At 35.9% G+C, this 24014-nt stretch overlaps 1 protein-coding gene and 1 pseudogene across 11 annotated transcripts in view; both read right to left on the bottom strand.

Annotated features, from left to right (window-relative positions):
* Nucleotides 1-24014, bottom strand: part of ADAM32 (ADAM metallopeptidase domain 32) — a 181765-nt gene that overhangs the window by 433 nt on the left and 157318 nt on the right. For 5 of the 11 annotated variants that reach the window (XM_077849240.1, XM_077849241.1, XM_077849246.1 and 2 more), the window contains 4 exons: nucleotides 9796-9828; nucleotides 5687-5761; nucleotides 1588-1626; nucleotides 462-500 (listed from right to left, as the gene is read on the bottom strand). In XM_077849240.1, coding sequence (XP_077705366.1) covers nucleotides 462-500; nucleotides 1588-1626; nucleotides 5687-5761; nucleotides 9796-9828 — 186 coding nt within the window. The remainder of the gene's footprint in view (nucleotides 1-461; nucleotides 501-1587; nucleotides 1627-5686; nucleotides 5762-9795; nucleotides 9829-24014) is intronic. The other 6 variants (XR_013352994.1, XM_077849242.1, XM_077849243.1 and 3 more) reach the window with 2 other exon arrangements.
* Nucleotides 19287-20350, bottom strand: LOC144284569 (ER membrane protein complex subunit 3 pseudogene; annotated as a pseudogene).

Below are 24014 nucleotides of genomic sequence, written 5' to 3'. Positions count from 1 at the left end.
CTTTTGCAATTTTCTAGAAATCTAAATATATATTAATTTCATGTTTTCCATATGTTGGAGCCAATCTGGTTTTTCATGTTGCAAACAGTGTTTTATTTTTGGCAGTTGGAAACTCATAGGCCTTAAATATTGTGCCTAATGTATAAAATGGCCCTGATTTTGAATTTATTTTATGGACAAATTTACATATCTTATATTTTATTAGATTAAACTCTTCAATTCCATTCTATCCACAAGAGCAAGTTCCCAACAGATTTATGAGAACTTTACTAAACTGAAAAAAAGACTAAGTAAATAAATACTCATTAATAATAAGATTAGTAAAGATTAATATGTTGTTTCTGATGTAGTACTTTACTAACTCATCTACCCAATAAATACCTAGGAATTAATTGTAGATTATGAATTTCATTTCTATTTCAAACATACTTATTTTAAGAGACAGTTCCTAATGTACTTACCTACTATTATGTGTTTGGGTGCTTTCCTGTGATTTAGATCTAAATACATAAGGAAATAATACTTTTAGTGTGATAAGATACAATTCAATAAAGTTATTTTATATTTTTAATGGAAGTTTCTTCCTCTTTCCCTTCAAAAGAGTAGTAAGAAAGAAATATCTGCCAAATGTCTATGTTTATACTATTTATTACCAAAGTCAAACTCTTGGGACTCTTTTCTAATTTTCATATTTCTGGATTTATCTTTGATCCTCTAACCAAAAGAATTAGAGAAAAAAGATAAATTGAAGACCAATTAGGTGAGGCTTATTGACAGAGAAAATAATATAGATGGTAAGATTAGTGAGATAATTTAGTGACGAGTGATATAATTTTATCCTTTCCCATCCTTTCCTTACCTCTGCTGTTTTATATCTTCAGAACTTAAAGCAGATTTTTCCTACTACTCTGACTATAAAATATACTTTTTAAATATACACTTGGCCCTTGAACAACTCAGGAGTTAAGGTTATTAACCCCTCCACAGTCAAAATCCACCTATAACACTTGGACTCCCCCGCTCCCCTTTTTTTTTTTTTTTTTCCCCCCGCTCCCCTTAATAGTATACTGTTGACTGGAAGCCTTACTGATAGCATGAATAGTCAACACATGCTTCATTTCATATTCTATATCTATTATGTACTGTATTCTTACAATTAAGTGTGTTTATGACCCGATCCCTTTGACAAACTCCTCCCAAGTGACTTGAATTTACTCAGTTTTTCCTGAAGTTGTGGATGCAAATATAATCTAAACAGAACACATTTCCCTTTATGTGTCTCATCATAAAGGATGTAAAAATGCTCTGCTTTTGAGTTAGTTTCACAAAATAATTCAGATATCTTGTCACATTAGATTTAACTAGTTTTTCCTATGTGTCAAAAAAGTAGGCAATCAATAAAAATTTAGCCAACTGAAGAAAAAACTGAGTTAATAAATACTCATTCTTAGAATGGAAAATATTAATAAATCGTTTTTAGGGGTCTATCAATTGTGGCTGCTCAAAAAATATTAAGCAATTATTTATTTGTTCATTCATATTTTTAAGACACACTTATTTATGAGAAATATTTCCTAAATTACTTACCTGCTGGTATATGTTTGAGCACTACTTTCTGACCTGGATCTAAACAAAAATAGACATAAACAATGTCTAACAGTTATATTAAAAAACTTGCCTACATTAAGAATTAAGATCAGGCCATTTTATAACAAAACTAACTTTTAACACTTGGGACATGCAAATAAGTAATATTCTTACTTACCCAACACCAAGTGCAACATACAATGCAAAATTTAAATTCTCCAGTGGGGAAAAGTATCAAGATAGCAGAGATGCATTTTTCTCCTTTATTACTTCTAAGTACAATATGTAAGTTTGACTATGAATGCCTAAATTTGTCAGTAGGCTCTAAGTTACATTTTTAAATTCATTGATATGTAAATTGCCACATTTTGCAAATTAAAACACATTTATTTACTTCTGGGCAATCTGAGTGAAGTGACAGAAAAACTTCCCATTTCTATTCTGTAAGTAAAGCTTTCCCTTTTTATTCCACAGAAAAGCTAGAGAAGATAGCACAAAAATTTAATACCCAATGGAGATTGACAGCCAGGAAGGCTTTTCTTTCTGTCAGTAAAAAATCAAGAAACTAGAAGTCCAGAGGGAAAACATGAGCAAAAGCTGAATGACTACAAGAGAATATGAATTACACCCTAAGAGAGATGGTTTTACTAACCCTATCTTGGAAGAAGTTGAAGGCACAGATATTTAGGTTTGAAAGTTAGAACAAACCCCAGGACTCATAGTCCTAAATGGGAATAATGAAAGTTATGGCCACTGGGAATGCAACAGGTAAGTCGTCTTAGCCATGTGGATTGGAAAAGATCACCCAGAGATGTAAAAGCTCAGGCCTGCACTATATGTATAGGCACAGGACCTCAATTTCTTAATTCTACTACACATGAATTTGAACCAGTAAGTATAGAAAATATTGAAACATTCATGCTCCAAGACAGGCAAGTCTTAAACATTCCCCTCTTCCTAATGTATGCCAACAACTCAAGGCATGCAGAATTCCCATGAGACCAATCATTGCTCCTGAGAATGGCATTGCTTACAAGTCTAAATTACAAACTACTGTGTGTTAAATGCCCATAGCCCCACATCATAGCACAACAGAACCAAAATCCACCCATTAAGATCAATGGACAATATAAAAAAACTTTAATAGAAATGTTTAGGATCTCCATAATGATCAGGATGGGAATAGGCAAGAAAAGGATAACTGTTAAGAGAATAAATGATTTGGAAACTAATATGAAGAAATCATTGCAAGAAAAAGAGGTAAAAAAGTATAGTATATAAACAGCCCAGTTAGGGAACATGGAAGCTGGGACGCCTAGGTGCCTCAGTGAGTGGTTGAGCATCTGCCTTCGGCCCAGGGCATAATCCTGAAGATCTGGTATCAGGTCCCCACATTGGGCTCCCTGTATGGAGCCTGCTTCTCTCTCTGCCTGTGTCTCTGCCTCTCTCTCTGTGTGTGTGTGTGTCTCATGAATAAATAAATAAAATCTTAAAAAAAAAAAAAAGAAACATGGAAGCTAAAATGAGAAGACTCTCCCCAATATAGTCATCTTAGATGGAGAAAAGAAAAAGAATGGGGAAAGTCAATAACTGAAGAGATAAGGACTGGATTTTTTTTTCCAGAATTAATGACCTGAATGCTGTTTCTAAAGACTATTAAATCCAGACCAGTATCAATAAAAACAAATTATATCTGGACATATAATAAAATTCAGGACAACGAGGAAATCTTAGAAGACACTTAGAGAAAATGTACATTAATTGGAAAGGAATTAAGAAATAAATTAGACTAACAACTGAGATCTCATCAATGACAGTAAATGTCATCTTACAACAGAACACTTTAAAAGACTTGTGGAAATTGGCTCTCAGCTAGAAGGGCATAACCATCTAAGTTATCTTTCAAAGATGAGTGTGAAAAAAAGACATATCCAGGCATTTAACACAAAATGCTTATCACTACAGACACTAATTGAAACTAAAAGGGTTGTACTTCAGGAAAAAGAAAATTGAAATTAAAATGAGAAAATAGGTTCAAGAATGAATGAAGAAACTAATTGATAAATATGTTGTTAAATCCTAGTAAATATTTAATTAATATAATAACAACAATGACTAGAGGAAGGGAAGTCATGTAGATAAAGAACTGAGAAATTAAGTCAAATGACAGGGCAGCCCGGGTGGCTCAGCGGTTTAGCGCCACCTTCAGTCCAGGGTGTGATCCTGGAGACCCCGGATCAAGTCCCATGTCTGGCTCCCTGCTTGGAGCTGGCTTCTCCCTCTGCCTGTGTCTCTGCCTCTCTATCTGTATCTCTCATGAATAAATAAATAAAATCTTTAAAAATAATAAAAGTCAAATGACAATATGTGAGGGATTAATAATTGGGTTTTGCTATTAAATGATCTAAATCCTTCTATTGTTTAGGGAAAGATGGAAACTATTAATTGAATTGAAATATTTAAAAATTAATTATGCTTAAGTGGCATTAATATAACCAAACTGAGAGCCACTCCTCTCTGCATTCCTTGACTTCAACCACCTTTCCCACTAACTTTTCACCAGATAAAAATCATTCCAGAAAATAAATGACCTGAACATTATAGTGTGGATGCTATGTTTGTAAAACACAGCAACAGAATCAAATGACATCATTATTAAAACTTAAGTGAATAATTATCCTAAAAATATTTCCCTAGTGCATATCAAGCCCAAAGGCTAGACCAGTGGATTAACATCCAAAATTATACTACTCCAACAGAAATGTACATTTTCCTATAATTCATGCTATCATCCCCTACTCAGTGTAGGTAAATAGTGGCCCCAGGAGAGATCAATTACATTAATAAGTTTTTAGGATATGAGAGAAGAAATGAGAGCAGTTATAACATTATAGATATATGGATGTGTATGTGTGTTTGTGTGTGTGTATGTGCTTTGTGTTTGTGAGTTTTTTTGTTTGTCTGTGGGCAAGGGGCAAGTAGGAGATTAAAAGCATTCATTCATTCATTCATTCATTCAGCAAATATTTTTTGAGCACTTACCATAAGTTAAGAACTCTACTACATGCTGGCTATACAACGCTGAGCAAGATAATGGCTTTTATTTTCTAAGGTAACCTGGACATATAATAAGACATACGTCCAAGGTTAGGAAAAGTAACTGAGACTTGTTGTGTTTGAGTACCATATGAGAACTCCTTGACACAGAGAAGACATATTATTATCATTATTATTATTAAATGAAAATCAATTTTTTAAGTTTGGTGATGGTAACTCATGACTTCAAATTGTCATTATAAAGAGAAGATCATAACAATAAAGAAGATAAGAAAAAGGCATTCTTATTGAAAAAGAAGCCCTCTTCTGGAATAAGACAAATTATACAACCATGTTCTACAGCCTAGAAAATTTACTCTATATATTTAGAAGTGTTTTAGACTAGCAATGGACTTCAAAGAACGTATAAGGAATAATACCAGCCTCCCTTAAGTCATAGAGGAGTGAAAACTCCTAAACATTTTATATCTGCAGACAGACTCTAAACCCAAAAATGATAGATGTGGGAATCTAAATACTTACAGTTTTATTATACAGAAATATTCACCTTTCAGGAAATGGACAGTAATCTAATTAAATTACTTTGTGATACTGAGAGGCTATGGAAGATACAGAATTATTGTTTTTTTTTTTCTGATGTTTCTCCTCAGCAAAGTTTTCTTAAATGACCAGAGTAAGCATTCACTCAGTTGTTCATGAGCATACATATTGAATTTCTAGTTGTAAAGTCTCCAAATACAGAAGTAAACTTCCCCATTTATGAGTTAGCTCCATAATCATTTCACCAATTACTTATTCTTTTGTTTCCAAAAATTAAACTCCTAACATACATTAACAAACTGAAAGAAAGAAGACATTGATTTTTCTAGACAAATAGTCATTAGTTACTAAATTGGCAAATACTAATAGGTTATTTTTTGGTGTAGTACCATACCAATTATTACTGTTCGATTAATACATAGCAATTTATTGTTGATTGTCAATTTGTTCATCTTATTTCAAACATATACTTATTTTAAGAAATACATCCTAATTTACTTACCTGACTGTATCTGTTTGGCTGCTGCTTTCTGATCTGGATCTAAATGAGAAGGTAAGTAATGCTTCCAAGTTAATGCTAAAAAAAAATTGTCTCCATAACAAATTAATGTCAGACTATCTTGTGATCTGCATTAACTCTTTTATACCACTAATTACCAGTAATGAATAATTTTAAAAGATTACTGAATTAGGGCATACAGATAAATAATATACTAATTTACACATGTACCAAGTCCATAAAGAACATAAATTTCAAATCTCTAATAAGGAAAGGGGCAAGAAAAAGGATTAATTTTTCTCCTTATTACTTGTCTGTGAATATATGTTTGATTTTGAATGCCTAATTCTGGCCTCAGGTTCCAATCTAATGCTTTACCCACAGAAAAATTATCATAGGTCATGATTTAAAACCCTCACTGACTTCTGGACAATCGGGCAGACTGGGCTGACAGGGTAGTTTTCCGCCTTCCATCCCACACAAAGAAATAGTAAAAGCAAAACAAAACAAAACAAAATACTAACCAAAATTTAAGAGAAGAAATGGAAATTTCCAATGATAGTTTTAAAAAGAAAGGAAATTGAAAGCATGAGAGATAAATTAGAAGTAAGTCAATCAGAGAAGGACAAACATTATATGGTTTCATTCATATGGGGAATATAAGAAATAGTGAAAGGGATTAAAGGGGAAAGGAGAGAAAATGAGTGGGAAATATCAGAGAGGGAGACAAAACATGAGAGACTCCTAACTCTGGAAAATGAACAAGGGGTAGTAGAAGGGGAGGTAGGTGAGGGACTGGGTGACTGGGTGACGGGCACTGAGGGGGGGCACTTGATGGGATGAGCACTGGGTGTTATACTATATGTTGGCAAATTGAACTCTAATAAAAAATATACCAAAAAATGAGAAAAAAAAAAAGAAAGCTGAATGACTCCAGAACTATGTGAATTAATCATCCACGTTAACCTATAAGGAGTTGAGACCTCCTGGAAAGCTAGAACTGACTTCCTTCTCTAAACCTGGAAGCCAAAAAAGGCGGATAGTAAAGCTTTTACCATTAATCATTGGGATGCAGCAGGGAAATTACTTCAGATGTATAGACAGAAAAGGATATCCTAGAGACAAAGAAACCCTAAGTGCTTAAAATGGCTTAGCAATATGGATGGAATAAATATCACATAGAGAAACAGGAACCTCAAGCCTTACCAAATTTAGGTTAGGATACCAGTCCATGCTTCCCATGATTTCTAGATCTCCAGGTGTAACAAGTGTAATTATGACTTAGGAGGGTAACACATGAAATAATCTCCAGAAGGAAGATTCTACAAAGCAGGATACACAGAAATCTCATGAGATAATCACTGTTGCTTAAGGTGGCCTTGCAATCAAAGAAAAAAGCCACGAAGAGTTCATGTCCATAGCTGAAGAAAAGTAAAGATTTCACTTACAAAAACAAACAAACAAAAAAAAATCCAAAATTGAAGAAAGTTTCGTGTCTTTTCACTGAAAGAAAATAATGAGTCTGGTTCATGAGTTAAGAAAAAAATCTCACGGGGATCCCTGGGTGGCTCAGCGGTTTAGCGCCTGCCTTTGGCCCAGGGCGCGATCCTGGAGTCCCGGAATCAAGTCTTGAGTTGGGCTCCTGGTGTGGAACCTGCTTCTCCCTCTGCATCTCTGCCTCTCTCTCTCATAAATAAATAAATAAATAAATAAATAAATAAATAAATAAATCTTAAAAAAAAGAAAAAATCTCTACCAGAATATATTTTAATGAAATAATAACTCTAGGGATAAGAAAAAAATATAGAGGTTTGTTAGGCAGAATTCTAGAGATCGCTTCTTAAGATCTCCATTCCTTGGTTATTCAAGCACTCTTCTAAGTACTTAAAAGGTTTTACAAGTGCAACTACAGCTGCAAATCAATTGACCTTAAAATACAAAGATTTGTCCAACCCAATCAGATGAGCCCATCAAAAGTAGAATATTCTGATGCTGTCAGAAAAGGAATTAAGAGAGAGTCAAAGCCTAATAAATGCACTTTTTTTCCTTGAAAATGAAGGGAGGTACATGAAAAACAATGCAGGCAGGTTCTGTGGGTAGGAAGGAGCCCCTACCAGACAGCCAGTAAGGAAATAGGTAGCTCAGACCCATTGTTCCAAGAAATTAGATTCTGCTTACAACCTGAATGAGCTAGGAACATAGCCTGGCCTTCAGGCCTTCTGGTCAGCCTGTGACAACCCAGTCAAATCTACCCGATTTCTGTTTTTCTTCCTTCCTTCCTTCCTTCCTTCCTTCCTTCCTTCCTTCCTTCCTTCCTTTCTATTTTATCTATTTATTTAGAGAGAGAAAGGGAGAGCTTCCACTTCCTCATGAATGCATATGCAAGAGTAGGTAGGGATAGAGAAAGAGAGAAAAAAATCTCAAGGAGACTCCCTGCTGAGTGCAGAGCCTAACTCAGAGGTAAATCTCATGACCCTGAGATCATGATTTGAGCCAAAATCAAGAGTTGGATGTTTAACTGACTAAGCCACTCATGCACCCAATCCACCTCGATTTCTAATTTACAGACCTTTGACAGAATAAATGAATATTGTTTTAAGTCATTACATGTGTGGTAATATGTTATACAGCCATAGAAATACAAAGCCTACTACAGATTTTTAATTATTTTTCATTTAATTTAATAATCTTATTAATTATTCAGAAATAAATGAATAAACACACTAACAGAAAATTTATCATCATCATCAGTAAATGCCAAATTACACTGACATATCTTCAAATAGCTGAGGTAAAATTAACTCCCAATTTGAAGTCCACAGTACATAGACTCACATTCAAGAGTGAAAATAAAATAAAGAAAATTTCAGGTGGATAAGACAACAGTTTACTACACAGAGATTCATTGATGGAAATTCTAAGAGATCAACTTCCCCAAAAAGGAGACTGAACAGTGAACAAATAAAATGGCAAATATGTAGTGAAATCCTAGTATATTTTGACTAAATACAATAATGACAATGATAAGGATGACTTGTTTGCAGCAGGTTAAAATTCAGAAGTAACTAAATACCAAATAATAATAATAGACAAGAGTAAAGAAAAGATTATAGGGTTAAATAGGCTAAGATCAGTAGGTTGTTAGAAGACTGTAAGTGTTCGTTATATCTAAAATTCAAAAATTAACATTTAATTTTAATTAATAAATAATAATATAAGAATTCAATCATTTAAAAAATCACTAAAGTAATATAATTAGAACATATAATGACCAAATTAATAGAAAGAAGAGATAATGAAAGTACAATTGATATAACAGACAAGAAAATAGAAAAATAAAATATTGGCAAAGTATGGTGAAAAGAAAAAAAACTAAATGGTAGAATTCGGTCTAAATATATCAGCAAACATAAGTGTATAAACATATTAATTCAACTATTGAAAAACTCTTGAGATTATGTATTTTTAAAGTCCATTTGTTTAGTCCAGGTTGTTTTTAAAGAAACCAACTAATTAAAGGTTGAAACTAAAAGAACAGAAATGTTATATCATGTAAATCTAATAAATAGAACGTTCATAGAGCAGTTATAAAACAGTAAGGACTAAATTTATGGTTAAGAAACACTAGTGGGGACAAAATACTAACTAACAGCACAGTTAGGTCAATATAACTAGTTCTTCCCAATCCATAATTATTATAGATTTTTCTTCCCAATCCATAATTATTATAGATGTATGTGCCTCAGCCTTGTCACATACAATCTATGAAATGTCAGGTATTTGCTTGTTTATTTACCCAAACAATACATGAATATAACCCAAGTTGGGTCATTTCTAGGCACTACATAGCCTTTTTCTCTACTAATTATATACAACTTATCTCTTATTAGAGTTAGCTATTTTGGTCCTTGTTTCCTCAGAGTAGACTTCTAATAAACATTTATTAAATGAATAAAAGACTAATTTACTAGAAACTAAATCACTATATATTAGTAGCCTGGTTTTCAGTACATTAACAATTGCATCTGTTCAAGTGATATCCAAAAAGTGTGAATTAATTCATTCTTAACTTACAATATAAGTGTTTTTAAGATACCTTCTAATTTACTCACCTGCTAGCAAATGTGTGAGTGCTGCCTTCTGAGCTGGATATAATTAAAAAAAAAAAAAAAAAAAAGAAAGGAAAATAGTGCCTCATGTTAGTCCTAAGAAAGTCTTGTTCAATTGCATCAATAAAAGTCAGGGCATTTTATAAGCATTATTACCTTTTTTACAAGGCTAGTTACCAATAAAGAAAATAATGTTTTCTTTAAAATAAACAAAGATGGAAATAAATAATATTCTTATTTACCCATTTATCTCATCCACAGAGTGCATATTTCAAATTCCACAGACATCAAAAAGGCACAGATTTACTTTTTTCCTTATCACTTCTGAACATAGAATACAAATTTGACCCTCAGTGCCTGATTCTGACCTTCATGCCCCAACTTTTAACTTTCATTTGTTGATTACATTTTGTGAATTTCAAAAACCCATACTGGCTTCAAGGCAATCTCGTAGAGTGAGTAGGCAGGGAAATTTCCCCTTTCTATTCCTCATAACACAGAGGAGTGCTGAAAACAATAATACTAACATTGAATATGTAACTGAGTTTAACAATAAGACTTCTGGTGCTAATTAAAATGAATAAACTAAGAGTTGAAATGTTAAAAAAGCAGCTAAAATTGAATCACTGCAAGGGCATTTAAGCCAGTAATAACACCTTTCAGGCTAGAGATTTAATAGCTTCTCTTTAGAAGGAGTTAAAGTTCCAGGCCTTTGCATGTAGGGAAACTGTGATTTCCTTAATTAAACCTGAGAGCCATGAAGAGCCATACCACCCATGAAACACAGATAATTAAAATTCTGACCAATGACCTTTGGAATGCAGCAGAGAAATGAGGATATGTAGATGGGAAAAATAATGCATAACTGGGAGAAATAGGAATCCCAATCTTCCACAAAGTGTAATATTTTTTGCTTAACAAAAGAAGCATAAATGAAACAATCCACATGTATTTATCTTCAACACAAAACGTGCAGAATTCTCATAGGAAAATCATAAACATTGAAGACAAAAGAGTCTACGATTACAAACTGCTAAGAGTTAATGTGAACAGCCACAGCAAAACAATTAATTCACATACCAAAAAGCACAAATGATTTTTAAAAGTTTATATAAGAATATTTTAAATATCCATAGAGTTTTTTACAAGAACAAAATCCATAAACCTAAAACAGAAACAGTGATGGCAGAACTGGAGAAATGAAAGAGAACTCTAACACAATGTGAGATGTACATAATTATGAATGTGGTTACAAATCATAAAGGCGTATTTCCAATTCTGACCATAATAATGGAGTAACATACTCAGTTTACCCTCCTGCTTAATACAACTGAAAATCCAGACAAAATATGAAACAGTGGTTTTCAGACGTTGAATAGTAGGCAGCACAGGACAGTGATATCTGACAGAAAAGAATAAAAAATAAATAAAATAAATAAAATAATAAATAAAAATGGTGAGACCTATGATTGCCTGGGTGGGAGTTTCCACATCATCACACAGCCAGAGGCATGCAAGCAAAACCCAGAAATCTCCCTGAGTTGAACTAATAGAACTTGGGGTCTGGGGAAGGCAAGGCAGTTAGAATTCACAGAGAAAAATGCAGGATAGGGAAAGAACTGCACGAAGAGAACTCCTGAGATCTGAGAAGGGTCCCTGTTGAGTCTTCTGCAAAGTGCTGTTTGCTGAACACAAGTGAGGAAGCTACTTAAGCCAGTGAAAAATTATTTGAAATTGAACATATTTTGTGCTCACATAGGGACATGATATTTTAAAATATCATCTTATGGAGAATTGGGTAGATTTACTCAAAAGAGGACTGGCCTCTGTAGTGTTGACTATTCTGATCCAACTTAACAAAAAATTAAAAACAATCATGTTATAAAACAAACAATCAGAAACAGTACTCTGCCACAGAGTTACAGAATTTGAATTACAGTTCAATGTCAGAAAGCCAATTCAGAAACACAATTATAAAGCTACTGGTGGCTCTGGAAAAAGCATAAAGGATTCAAGAGACTTCATGACTGCAGAATTCAGATCTAATCAGGCTGAAATTAAAAATCAATTAAATAAATGCAATCCAAAATGGAGGTCCTAAAGATGAGGGTTAACGAGGTAGAAGAAAGAGTGAGTGACATAGAAGACAAGTTGATGGCAAGGAAGGAAGCTGAGGAAAAAAGAGAAAAACAATTAAAAGACTGTGGAAAAAGGTTCAGGGAAATAAATGACAGCCTCAGAAGGAAAAATCTATGTTTAATTGAGGTTCTAGAGGGCACGAGAGGGAGAGGGGACCAGAAAGCATATTCGAACAAATCATAGCTGAGAACTTCCCTAACTTGGGGAGGGAAACAGGCATTCAGATCCAGGAGAGAGATCCCCCGTAAAATCAATAAAAACCGTTAAACAACTCGACATTTAATAGTGAAACTTGCAAATTTCAAAGATAAAGAGAAAATCTTTAAAGTAGCAAGAGACAAGAAATCCCTAATCTATATGGGGAGAACTATTAGATTAACATCAGACCTCTCCAGAGAGACCTGGCAGGCCAGAAAGGCAGACAGGAAATATTCAGGATCCTAAATGAGAAGAACATGCAGCCAGGAATACTTTATCCACCAACGCTGTCATTCAGAATAAAAGGAGAGATAAAGAGCTTCCAAGATTGGCAGAAACTGAAAGAATATGTGACCACCAAGCCAGCTATGCAAGAAATATTAAGGGGGACTCTGTAAAAGGAAGAGGAAGCCCAAAGAAATAATCCACAAAAACAGGAACTATTGAATAGGTATTATGATGACACTAAATTCATATCTTTCAATAGTTGCTCTTAACGTGAATGGGCTAAATGATCCCATCAAAGGATGCAGGGTTTCAGACCAGATAAAAAAGCAAGACCCATCTATTTCCTGTCTAAAAGAGACTCATTTTAGACATAAGGACACCTACAGCCTGAAAATGAAAGGTTGAAGAATATTTACCATTCAAATGGTCCTCAAAAGAAAGGTGGGGTAGCAATCTTCATATCAGATAAATTAAAGTTTATCCCAAAGACTGTAGTGAGATGACGAGGGACACTATATCATACTTAAAGGATATATCCAACAAGAAGACCTAACAATCATGAATATTTATGCCCCTAATGTGGGAGCTACCAAATATATCGATCAATTAAAAAGTAAAAGTAAAGACATACTGAGGCAATAATACACTAATAGTGGGAGACTTCAACATGGCGCTTTCTGCAAATTACAAATCTCCTAAGCACAACATCTCCAAAGAAACAAGAGCTTTAAATGATACACTGGACCAGATGGATTTCACAGATATTTACAAAACTTTACATCCAAACGCAACTGAATACACATTCTTCCCAAGTGCACATGGAACTTTCTCCAGAATAGACCACATACTGGGTCACAAATCAGGTCTTAACCGATACCAATAGATTGGGATTGTCCCCTGCATATTTTCAGACCATAATGCTTTGAAACTTGAACTCAATCACAAGAAGCAATTTGGAAGAAACTCAAACACGTGGAGGTTAAAGAGCATCCTGCTGAAAGATGAAAGGGTCAACCAGGAAATTAGAGAAGAATTAAAAAGATTCATGGAAACTAATGAGAATGAAGATACAACCATTCAAAATCTTTGGGATACAGCAAAAGCAGTCCTAAGAGGGAACTACACTGCAATACAAGCATGTCTCAAAATATTGGAAAAAACTCAAATACACAAGCTAACCTTGCACCTAAAGAAACTGGAGAAAGAAGCAAATAAAACTTACACCAAGCAGAAGAAGAGACTTTAATAAAGATTCGAGCAGAACTCAATGAAATAGAGACCAGAAGAACTGTAGAACAGATCAACAAAACCAGGAGTTGGTTCTTTGAAAGAATTAATAAGATAGATAAACCATTAGCTAGCCTTACTAAAAAGAAAAAAGATTCAAGTTAGTAAAATCATGAATGAAAGAGGAGAGATCACAACCAATACCAAGGAAATACAAATGATTTTAAAAACACATTATGACCAGCTATATGCCAAGAAATTAGGCAATGTAGAAGAAATGGATGCAATTCTGGAAAACCATAAACTGCCAAAACTGGAACAGGAAGAATAAGAAAACCTGAACAGGCCAATAACCGAGGACATTGAAGCAGTCAACAAAAACCTCCCAAGACACAAATGTTCAGGGCCAGATGGCTTCCCAGGGGAATTCTATCAAACATTTAAAGAAGAAACAATGCCTATTCTACTAAAGCTGTTCTGAAAGATAGTGATGGAATACTTCCAAACTCGTTCTAGGAGGCCAGCATCACCTTAATTCCAAAACCAGACCAAGACCCCACCAAAAAGGAGAATTAGAGATGAATATCCGTGATGAATACAGATGCAAAAATTCTAAACAAGATGCTAGCCAATAGGATCCAACAGTACATTAAGACAGTACATTAAGAAGAATATTCACCATGACCAAGTGGGACTTATCCCTGGCATGAAAGGTTGGTTCAACACTCATAAAGCAATTAACATGATAAATCATATCAACAAGAGAAAAACAAGAACCATATGACCCTCTCAATAGATGCAGAGAAAGGAAACGAACTAGGGGTAGTGGAAGGGAGGTGGGCAGGTAGGGGTGACTGGGTGATGGGCGTGAGGGGGGCACTTGAGGGGATGAGCACTGGGTGTTATTCTATATGTTGGCAAATTGAACACCAATACAAAATAAATTTATTTAAAAATTAAAAAATAATAATAATCTGGTCAGGTTGAAAAAAAAAATAGATGCAAGGAAAGCACTTGACAAAATATAGCATCCATTCCTGATCAAAACTCTTCAGAGTGTAGGGATAGAGGGAACAGTCCTAGCATCTTAAAAGCCATCTATGAAAAGTCCACAGCAAATATCCTTTTCAATGGGGAAACACTGGGAGCCTTTCCCCTAAGATCAGGAACTCGACAGGGATGTCCACTCTCACCACTGCTATTCAACATAGTACTAGAAGTCCTAGCCACAACAATCAGGCAACAAAAAGAAATAAAAGGCATTCAAATTGGCAAAGAAAAAAAAAACAAATTGGCAAAGAAGCAGTCAAACTCTCCCTCTTCACAGATCACATGATACTGTACGTAGAAAACCCAAAAGACTCCCACCCCAAGATTGCTAGAACTCATATAGCATTTCGGCAGTGTGGCAGGATACAAAACCAATGCCCAGAAATCAGTGGCATACCTATATACTAACAATGAGACTAAAGAAAGAGAAATTAAGGAGTGAATCCCATTTAAAATTGTACCCAAAAGCATAAGATTCCTAGTAATAAATTTGACCAAAGAGGCAAAGGATCTACACCCTAAAAGCTACAGAACACTTCTGAAAGAAATTGAGAAAGACACAAGAGATGGAAAAATATCCCATGCTCATAGATTGGAAGAATTAATATTGTGAAAATGTCATTGCTACCCAGGGCAATTTACACATTTAATGCAATCCCTATCAAAATACCATGGACTTTCTTCAGAGAGTTGGAACAAATCATCTTAAGATGTGTGTGGAATCAGAAAAGACCCTGAATAGCCAGGGAATATTGAAAAAGAAAACCAGAGCCAGGGGCATCACAATGCCGGATTTCAAGTTGTACTACAAAGCTGTGATCATCAAGGCAGTGTGGTCCTGGCACAAAAACAGACACATAGATCAATGGAAACAGAATAGAGAACCCAGAAATGTGCCTTCAACTTTATGGTCAACTAATATTCAACAAAGGAGGAAAGACTATCCACTGGAAAAAAGACAGTCTCTTCAATAAACGGTGCTGGGAAAATTGGACATCCACATGCAGAAGAATGAAACTGGACCATTCTCTTACACCATACACAAAGATAAACTCAAAATGGATGAAAGATCTAAATGTGAGATAATAATCCATCAAAATCCTAGAGGAGAACACAGGCAACACCCTTTTTGAACTTGGCCACAGCAACTTCTTGCAAAAATACATGTGTGAAGGCAAGGGAAACAGAAACAAAAATGAATTATTGGGACTTAATCAAGATAAGAAGCTTCTGCACAGCAAAAGAAACAACACACTAAAAGACAACCTACAGAATGTGAGAAGATATTTGCAAATGACATATCAGATAAAGGGCTAGTATCCAAGATCTATAGAGAACTTATTAAATTCAACAGCAAAGAAACAAACAATCCAATCATTAAATAGGCAGAAGACATGAACAGAAATCTCACCAAAGAAGACATAGACATGGCCAACAAGCACATGAGAAAATGCCTCGCATCACTTGCCATTAGGGAAATACAATATAAAGCACAATGACATACCACCTCACACCAGTGAGAATGGGGAAAATTACCAAGACAAGAAACAACAAACGTTGGAGAGGATGTGGAGAAAGGGGAACCCTCTTGCACTGTTGGTGCGAATGTGAACTGGTACAGCCACTCTGGAAAACTGTGTGGAGGTTCCTCAAAGAGTTAAAAATAGAGCCACCCTATGATCCAGTAATTGCACACTGCTGGGGATTTACCCCAAAGATACAGATGCAGTGAAATGGCAGGACACCTGCACCCTGATGTTTATAGCAGCAATGTCACAATAGCCAAACTGTGGAAGGAGCCTTGGTGTCCATCAAAAAATGAATGGATAAGCAAGATGTGTCTATATATACAATGGAGTATTACTCAGCCATTAGAAATAACAAATATCCACCATTTGCTTCAACATGGATATAACTGAAGGGTATTGTGCTGAGTTAAGTAAGACAATCAGAGAAGGACTAACATTATATGGTCTCAATCTTTTGGGAATATAAAAAATAGTGAAAGGGAATAAAGGGGAAAGGAGAAAAAATGAGTGGGATATATCAGTGCGGGTGACAGAACATGAGAGACTCCTAACTCTGGGAAATGAACAAGGGGTAGTGGAAAGGGAAGTAGGCAGGGGGATGGAGTGACTGGGTGGTTCGGCACTGAGGGGAGCACTTGACGGGATGAGCACTGGGTGTTATGTTATATGTTGGCAAATCAAACTCCAATAAAAAAATATTCCAAAAAAAATAATCATGTTAGAACAATTCAATTTTCTTATGCAGAAAACAGCTACTCTATTCATACCTTTTAACCAATACAAACCTGAATTCAAATTGGATATAGGTCTATATGCAAAATCTAAAACTATAAAGCTTTTAGAAGAAACATAGAAGAATAATTTTATGAATTTTGGTTAGGCAAATATTTCTAGATACAAAATCAGTCATAATCTATAAAAGAAAGTCATACATTGGATTTCATAAAAATTTAAAGTTTTTCTTTTTTGAAAGAATAAAAAGATAAGCCTGAAACTACTCTTAGTCTACATATTTGCAATCCATATATTTAATAAGGCATTTCCTATGTAAAAAACATTCAAAATACAATAGTAAGATAACAATCCATTTTTAAAATGACTACAAGACCTGAACAACTCAGTAATAAAAAGATAGGCCAATTTAAAAATGAGGCCTTTCAGCTGGAATTACCATCTTCTAGCAATTTGTCAAAATGACCAGCACAAAGGGAAAGAGGATTGGCACAAGCTCTACATTCTTTAGGCCTTTTAGAAAACATGGGTCATTCCTTTAGCCACGTACATGTGAGCCTACAATTAAGATATAATAAACATCAAGGGAATGGGCACTGTTCAAAAAGGAATGTCCTACAAATGTTATCATGGCAAAACTGCAAGAGTCTATAATGTCACACATCCAGCTAAAATTAAGGGCAAGATCCATGCCAAGAGAATTAATGTACATAATGAGTATAGCAAGCATTCTGAAAGCCAAGATAGTTTCCTGAAACACATGAAGGAAAATGATCAGAAAAAGAAGGAAGCCCAAAAGAAAGGGTTCAGTTGAAGCACCAATTTGTTCCACCCAGAGAAGCATATTTTGTGAGATCCAAATGAAAGGAGCCTGAGTTGCTGGAACCCATTCCCTATAAATCATGACATAATAGGTACAAAAATAAATAAGTAAAAGACCTCTGAACTGTAAGTTAGTTAATTATTTAATTTTAAAGTAGGCAAAAGATTTGAACACACAGTTCTCAGAAAAAGAGGTACAGATGACAAATAACCCCATAAAACAACTGACAATATCATTAGTCATTAGAGAAATGCAAATTAAAACCACGAGATGCCACTACATACTATCAGAATTGCTAAAATTGAAAAAATAAATATATTACCATACCAAGCATTGGCAAGAATGTGGAGGAACTAGAATTCTCACATATTAGTGGCTGGAATATAAAATGGTACACCTGATTCAAAAAATAGTTCAGCTCTTTCTTTAGAAGTCAAACATACCTACCATATTACCTTACCATTTCATTCTTTTTTTTAAATTTTTAATTTATTTATGATAGTCACACAGAGAGAGAGAGAGGCAGAGACACAGGCAGAGGGAGAAGCAGGCTCCATGCACCTGGAGCCCAACGTGGGATTCGATCCCAGGCCCCCAGGATTGCGCCCTGGGGCCAAAGGCAGGCGCCAAACCGCTGCGCCACCCAGGGATCCCCTTACCATTTCATTCTAAGGCATTAGCCCAAGATAAAGAAAGCACATATTCATAGAGACTTGCATATAAATGTTCATGGTAGCTTTAGTTATACCAGTTAAAATTTGAAAACAACCCATACATCTATCAACAGATGAATGGATGAACAAGTTATGCTATATTTGTACAAGTGAATGCCTATCAGCAATAAAAAAAATACAGCTATGATATACATAAGAGCATGGATGGATTGCATAATAATTATGGTGAATGAAATAAATCAGACAAAAATAAAGAGTACATACTGTATGATTCTATTTATAAAAATCCTAGAAAATGCAAACTGAACTGTAATGACAGAAAGCATATCAGCAATACTGTGGGGATAAAGGAGATGGCAGAGAAAGAAGTAGTGATTACCAAGGAACATAAGTAAGATTTTAGGCATGACAGATATCTTCATAATCTTGATTGTGGTGATGGCTTCAGGAGTTTCATGAGTGTTGCTTTTCAAATTATCAAAACATACCAGATTATGCACTTAAAGCATATACAACTTACTGTATGTCAATTGTACCTCAATAAAACTATTATTTTTAAAAAGAACAAGCTATCACAAAACAACATGGTGAATCTCAAATGCATTATGCTAAGGGAAAGAAGGCAGACTCCAAAGGCTACACACTGTATGACTCCATTTATACAAAATACTGAAAATATAGGCAAAACTACAGCAAAGAAGACAGATCTTCAGTGCCAGGAGCTGGAGGTGGGTTTGGAGAGAATTTGGGGGGTAATATAATTGTTATACTTTATTGTCATCATAGTATGTGGATATATTTGTTAAACTCATAGAATTACACACACTAAAATTTTTAATTTTACTATATGTAAACTATAACTCAGTTTTTATTTATTTTCATTTTTATTTTTTTCATGCATCCTCCATTTTATTCTGAGAGGCTCCAGCTCAAACCAAAGTTACAAAGTTAACCACTACTCTGAGTTCCGGACACAGCAAATCCCTCCTTGGTCTTCAAAAAATAGAGGTCTGTAATTCCTTTTTGAACATGCCTTCAAAGTGGAGATCTTTGGCCATGAGCTCCTCTTCGACATCATCTAGTGCCCACTGGTGATCCGTCAGCTCCAAAGCTTCCCACTCTGTCTTGAAAGCTTTGTTGGTGTCCGCAGGCATGGCCATGGCTGCTCCAGTCATCTGTTCCTGCATCATCTGTGACTGGTCAGCGGCATTATCTTGGCCCAGAATCAGAGAGTAAATGCTCCGAAGCCCAAAGACACTGAGGAAGTACCAGGATGCAGAGCTCACGCGGGATGCATCTAATGTGAGTAGTTCAATTCCCTGCTGTAGCATAGGCTTAAAACAGAGAGTCAGTGGAAATGGTACCTTGGTTGTGACAAAGCCGGAGAATGTCATGTTGATCCAGCCACCAATAAGAATCATAGGGAGAACATTTGTCACATTGCCTTTCATCATGTCTGTGAGCATAGTGGGATCAGTCATAGGAGAAGGAGGCACTACCTTCCTTTTAGTTTTTTTGAAAAATCCATCCTCTGGGTTGTTGAAGTAATATTTTCGTGTCAAGAAAGACTGTTTGGGAATGTATTTTCCATTTTCCCTGAGGACTCTGCTTCGAATTAGGACTTGACTGTTGGAGACTTGTTCCTGAGTGAGCTTCTTGTCACTCTGCAGCAGGATCGACTCGTAGTGCCCACAAAGAAGGTGATGATAACGATGGGTAGGACCACCCAAAGGCGGATGTTGGAGTCAAGCAGCAGCTCCGGCCCCTCCATCTTCACAGTCGGCTCCCACCCGGTGTAGCCGGGTTTCTCCTCCCACAGGGCGCGAAGGCCCCTCTTCTATTTCACTTATGGGCCTTCCCACACCTCCCGGCCCTGCTGGCCCGGGACCAACTCCAGCTTCTGCCCTAGCGCACTGCCCCCAGCCGGGCCGCCGGGCCGCCCACTTCCCTAACTCAGTTTTTAAAAGACTAATTCTATGTCAAAAGGAAAGAAGAAAAAGGAGGAAGAGGAGAAGGAAAACAACCATCACTGCTATCACCACCAAGAAGGCCAGAATTGAAGACCCTAAAATACAGGAATTGCAGAAAGATAGAATGGGTGTCAGTCTCTGAAGAGATAATGTTGAGAATTTTCTAGAATTGAAGAAAACTTTATAATTAAAAATTATCCTGAGTTCAAAACTGGATAAATAAACTCATCAGAACAACTAATAATTTAGAAACATAAGACTTTGGACAAAAACACTTGGAAAGCTAACTTAAATAAATACAGCTTAAGCATAAAGGTAAAAATGAATTAATTAAACTGCAAACAGACATCTCATCATCAACAGTAAGTGCTAGAATTCAAGGGCACATCACAAAAGGGCTTAGAGATATAATTGTTCACCTAAAATGCTATACTCATACAAAAGTAAAAATGAAATAAAGCCATTTTCAGGCATATAAGTCAAATAGATTATTACACATAGACCACCGCTGGAATAACTACTAAGACATATGCTTCCCAAGAATAAAACTGACCTAGAATGAAAAAAGCAAGATTCCAGAAGAATGGTGATGATTGTGATATCACAAGCCATGTGATTAAATTTCATAATACTACATGTACATACACACACATTCTCAAAAATGAGCACTAAATGATTTCATGTAAATGCTGAATATGAATACAGTCTATAGTTTAATTAACAATATTATACCACTACCAATTCCCTAGCTGTGAAAAGGCACTATGTTAATGTAAGATGTTATCATTGGTAAAACTCAAACGAAGGGTATAAGGAAACTGTGCTATTTTTGCAACTTTTTATATTTCTTAAATTATTTAAGAACAAATAGTTTAAAAGAGAGAAATAGTAAACAAAGACCTGAGAAATATAATAGGTAATGCTAGCAAGTGCTGACTAAACATAATAATAACAAAACAACACTAACTTATGTGGGGTAAAGTGAAGAGCCAAACTACAAACAAATGGAAGAAGAGAGGCTAGTGTTATGAGATATATAATTATTAAATTTAGACATTGTATAACATTAACTTTATAGTTATAAATACTAAAATTTAAAGAAAATCATTTTTAAAAAATATAAAAATGTGCAAAGTAATAGAAAAAAGCAGAAAAAAACAATAAAGAGAATAGATTTAGGGACAAAAAAGAAAATATGGGAGTGATCGGGTGACGGGCACTGGGGGTTATTCTGTATATTGGTAAATTGAACACCAATAAAAAAAATTAAAAAAAAAAGAAAATATGTAAGCAAAAAAATGTAAGTAAGAAAAAATAAAATGGCAATTTTCAGTCTAAATATATGCCACTGAGTTAGGGACAGATGAGGTTAGGCAGGAAAAGATAAGGGAAAGGCCCAGAGTCAGTCTCTCATAAATCTCTGAGATCCCATAAATCCCAAGAATACCGAGAGGCCCCAGAGTCAGGCTCCTACCAATCCCAAGGGAACAGAGATAAAGTACCAAAAACAGAGAAAAAATAAATAAAAGTAAACCTGGTACTCTAAGTCCAAAATGTTAAAAAGTATCTATTTCCCTGTGATGGTTACCAAGTAATCACAGAAACTCACCAGACCCAAAACCAGCTGTATGCCAACCACTCAAGAAAGCACAAAAAAATCTAAACACCGTGGGCTTACTGGTTAGGTTCTCAATAAAAGGCCTGCCAAAAAGCCTTCATTGGCAACCCTGTCAGGACCCCTCTCACTTCTGAGAGCTTCCCCTGTATCTTTGTTTAATAAGCTTCTATCACTTTACTCACTCTACATTGCCCACGAGATTCATTCTTCAACTCAGTGAGATAAGAACCTAGCTCTCCTTGTCACCATATGTTAAACATACATGCATAGCAAACTCCATTATTGTGTCCCATATAAAGACTGTTTATAAGATACCAACTAAAAACAAAGAAAGATTGAGAATAAAGGATGAAAAAAGATATACTAGGCAAGTCTAAATTTCAAAGAGCAAGTTAGTATAGCAATATAAATCAGTGAGAATAGAATTTAAGGTAAAATTATTAATGACAAAAAGATAATATGCAATTGGGAGAGGCAAGATGGCAAGAAGCATGTCATAAGAATAAGGGTCCTCATTTCATCTGGTACCCCAAATTTATCTAGATAGCTTTCAAACCATCCTGAACACCTATGAATTCAACCTGAGATGTAGAGAGAGAGCAAGTGGGATGCTACAGAGAGAAAAGTGATCACTTCCTACAAGGTAGGAGTCTGAAGAGAAACTGAGGGGATATATCAGAAGATAAATGGCAAGGGGAGGGAGCCTCAGTAAGCCACTGCAGGAGAGCAGTGCAGCGCACAATCAGGAACTTTGGAAATCTGCTCCTGAGAGAGTCTTCCCTGCCTGAAAACTGCACAGTGGGGAAATAGGGCAGACTTGCAGGAGGGGCAGTGCAGTCTCAATATTCCCAGAGACAAAGTAAGAATGGGGGCGCCAGGGAGAAAGCTCACTGGCAAACCATGATCCAATTGTGGGACTTAAGCCTCCTAGGTCCTAGGCAAATGGCTAGAAGGCAGCAACCCTCCAAGGGCATCTGGGAGAGGCAGGCCAGTTTTTTTTTTTTTTAAGATTTTATTCATTTATTCATGAGAGTCACAGAGAGAGAGAGAGGCAGAGACACAGGCAGAGGGAGAAGCAGGCTCCTGCAGGGAGCCTGACGTGGGACTGGATCCTGGGTCTCCAGGATCATGCCTTGGGCTGAAGGCAGCACTAAATTGCCGAGCCACCCGGGCTGAGGCAGACCAAGTTTTGAAGTCCAGCAGCTGAGCTCTCTCTGCCCTGAGAGTCCAGCAGCACACAGGAGTGGGCTATCCTCTGTCCCCTGGAGAGGCGGCACCTGGGAGGGCACAAGACAGTGAAAGCTCTCCCGCCAGTAGGCAGCATTCAATTTGTACGAATCAGTACCCCCGTGCCTGCCCTCAGAAGGATCTAGGTCAGTGTGCACTGAGAGATTGCGGTTCAGTACACGTGGGAGCTCTTGGCTCTGGGGCTGGAGATCTGGACACTATCATGTCTTACTTTTGTCTTTTCTCCTTTCACCTGGGAGAGGTGCGGCCTCTAGGGAAGAAAGGCATCACAGGACAAACAGCTCACACTGAGACTGGCCACCTGGCAAGGGGTGAGGCATCTCTATCCTCTCCACCTCCGACAGACACTTGAGAATCAGACCACAATATTTTACCCACTCTTTGTTTTTACATTTTTTTCCTTTTTGATTTTCATACTTCTACAATTACACATCTGAGATATATTCTTCATTTTTGGATTCCTTTCAAGGTATTCCATTTAATTTTGGTAGATATGCAAGTTATGGGTTTGGGGGTTTTGTTTTTTTATTTTTCCTGTTCTGTTTTGTTTTATAAAGGTGAAAGTTAGTACCTTCTAAGAAATGGACCAAAACACACTCAGAACCAAGTAGAATACTCTGTTGGTTGACTCTAAGATTATGTTTTCTTCCTTTTCATTCTACCCTATTTCCTTGATTTCATTCTGTAGTTTCTGTTCTTTCTCTATGTAAGTTTTGCTGGTTTACACAATTTTGGAATTACACACCTTATAACCTCCAGAACAAAATACACTCAGAAACCAAGAGG

The sequence above is a fragment of the Canis aureus genome, chromosome 15 (genome assembly GCF_053574225.1).
Source record: "Canis aureus isolate CA01 chromosome 15, VMU_Caureus_v.1.0, whole genome shotgun sequence".
NCBI lineage: Eukaryota > Metazoa > Chordata > Mammalia > Carnivora > Canidae > Canis > Canis aureus.
This window is presented reverse-complemented; position numbering and strand designations above follow the sequence as displayed.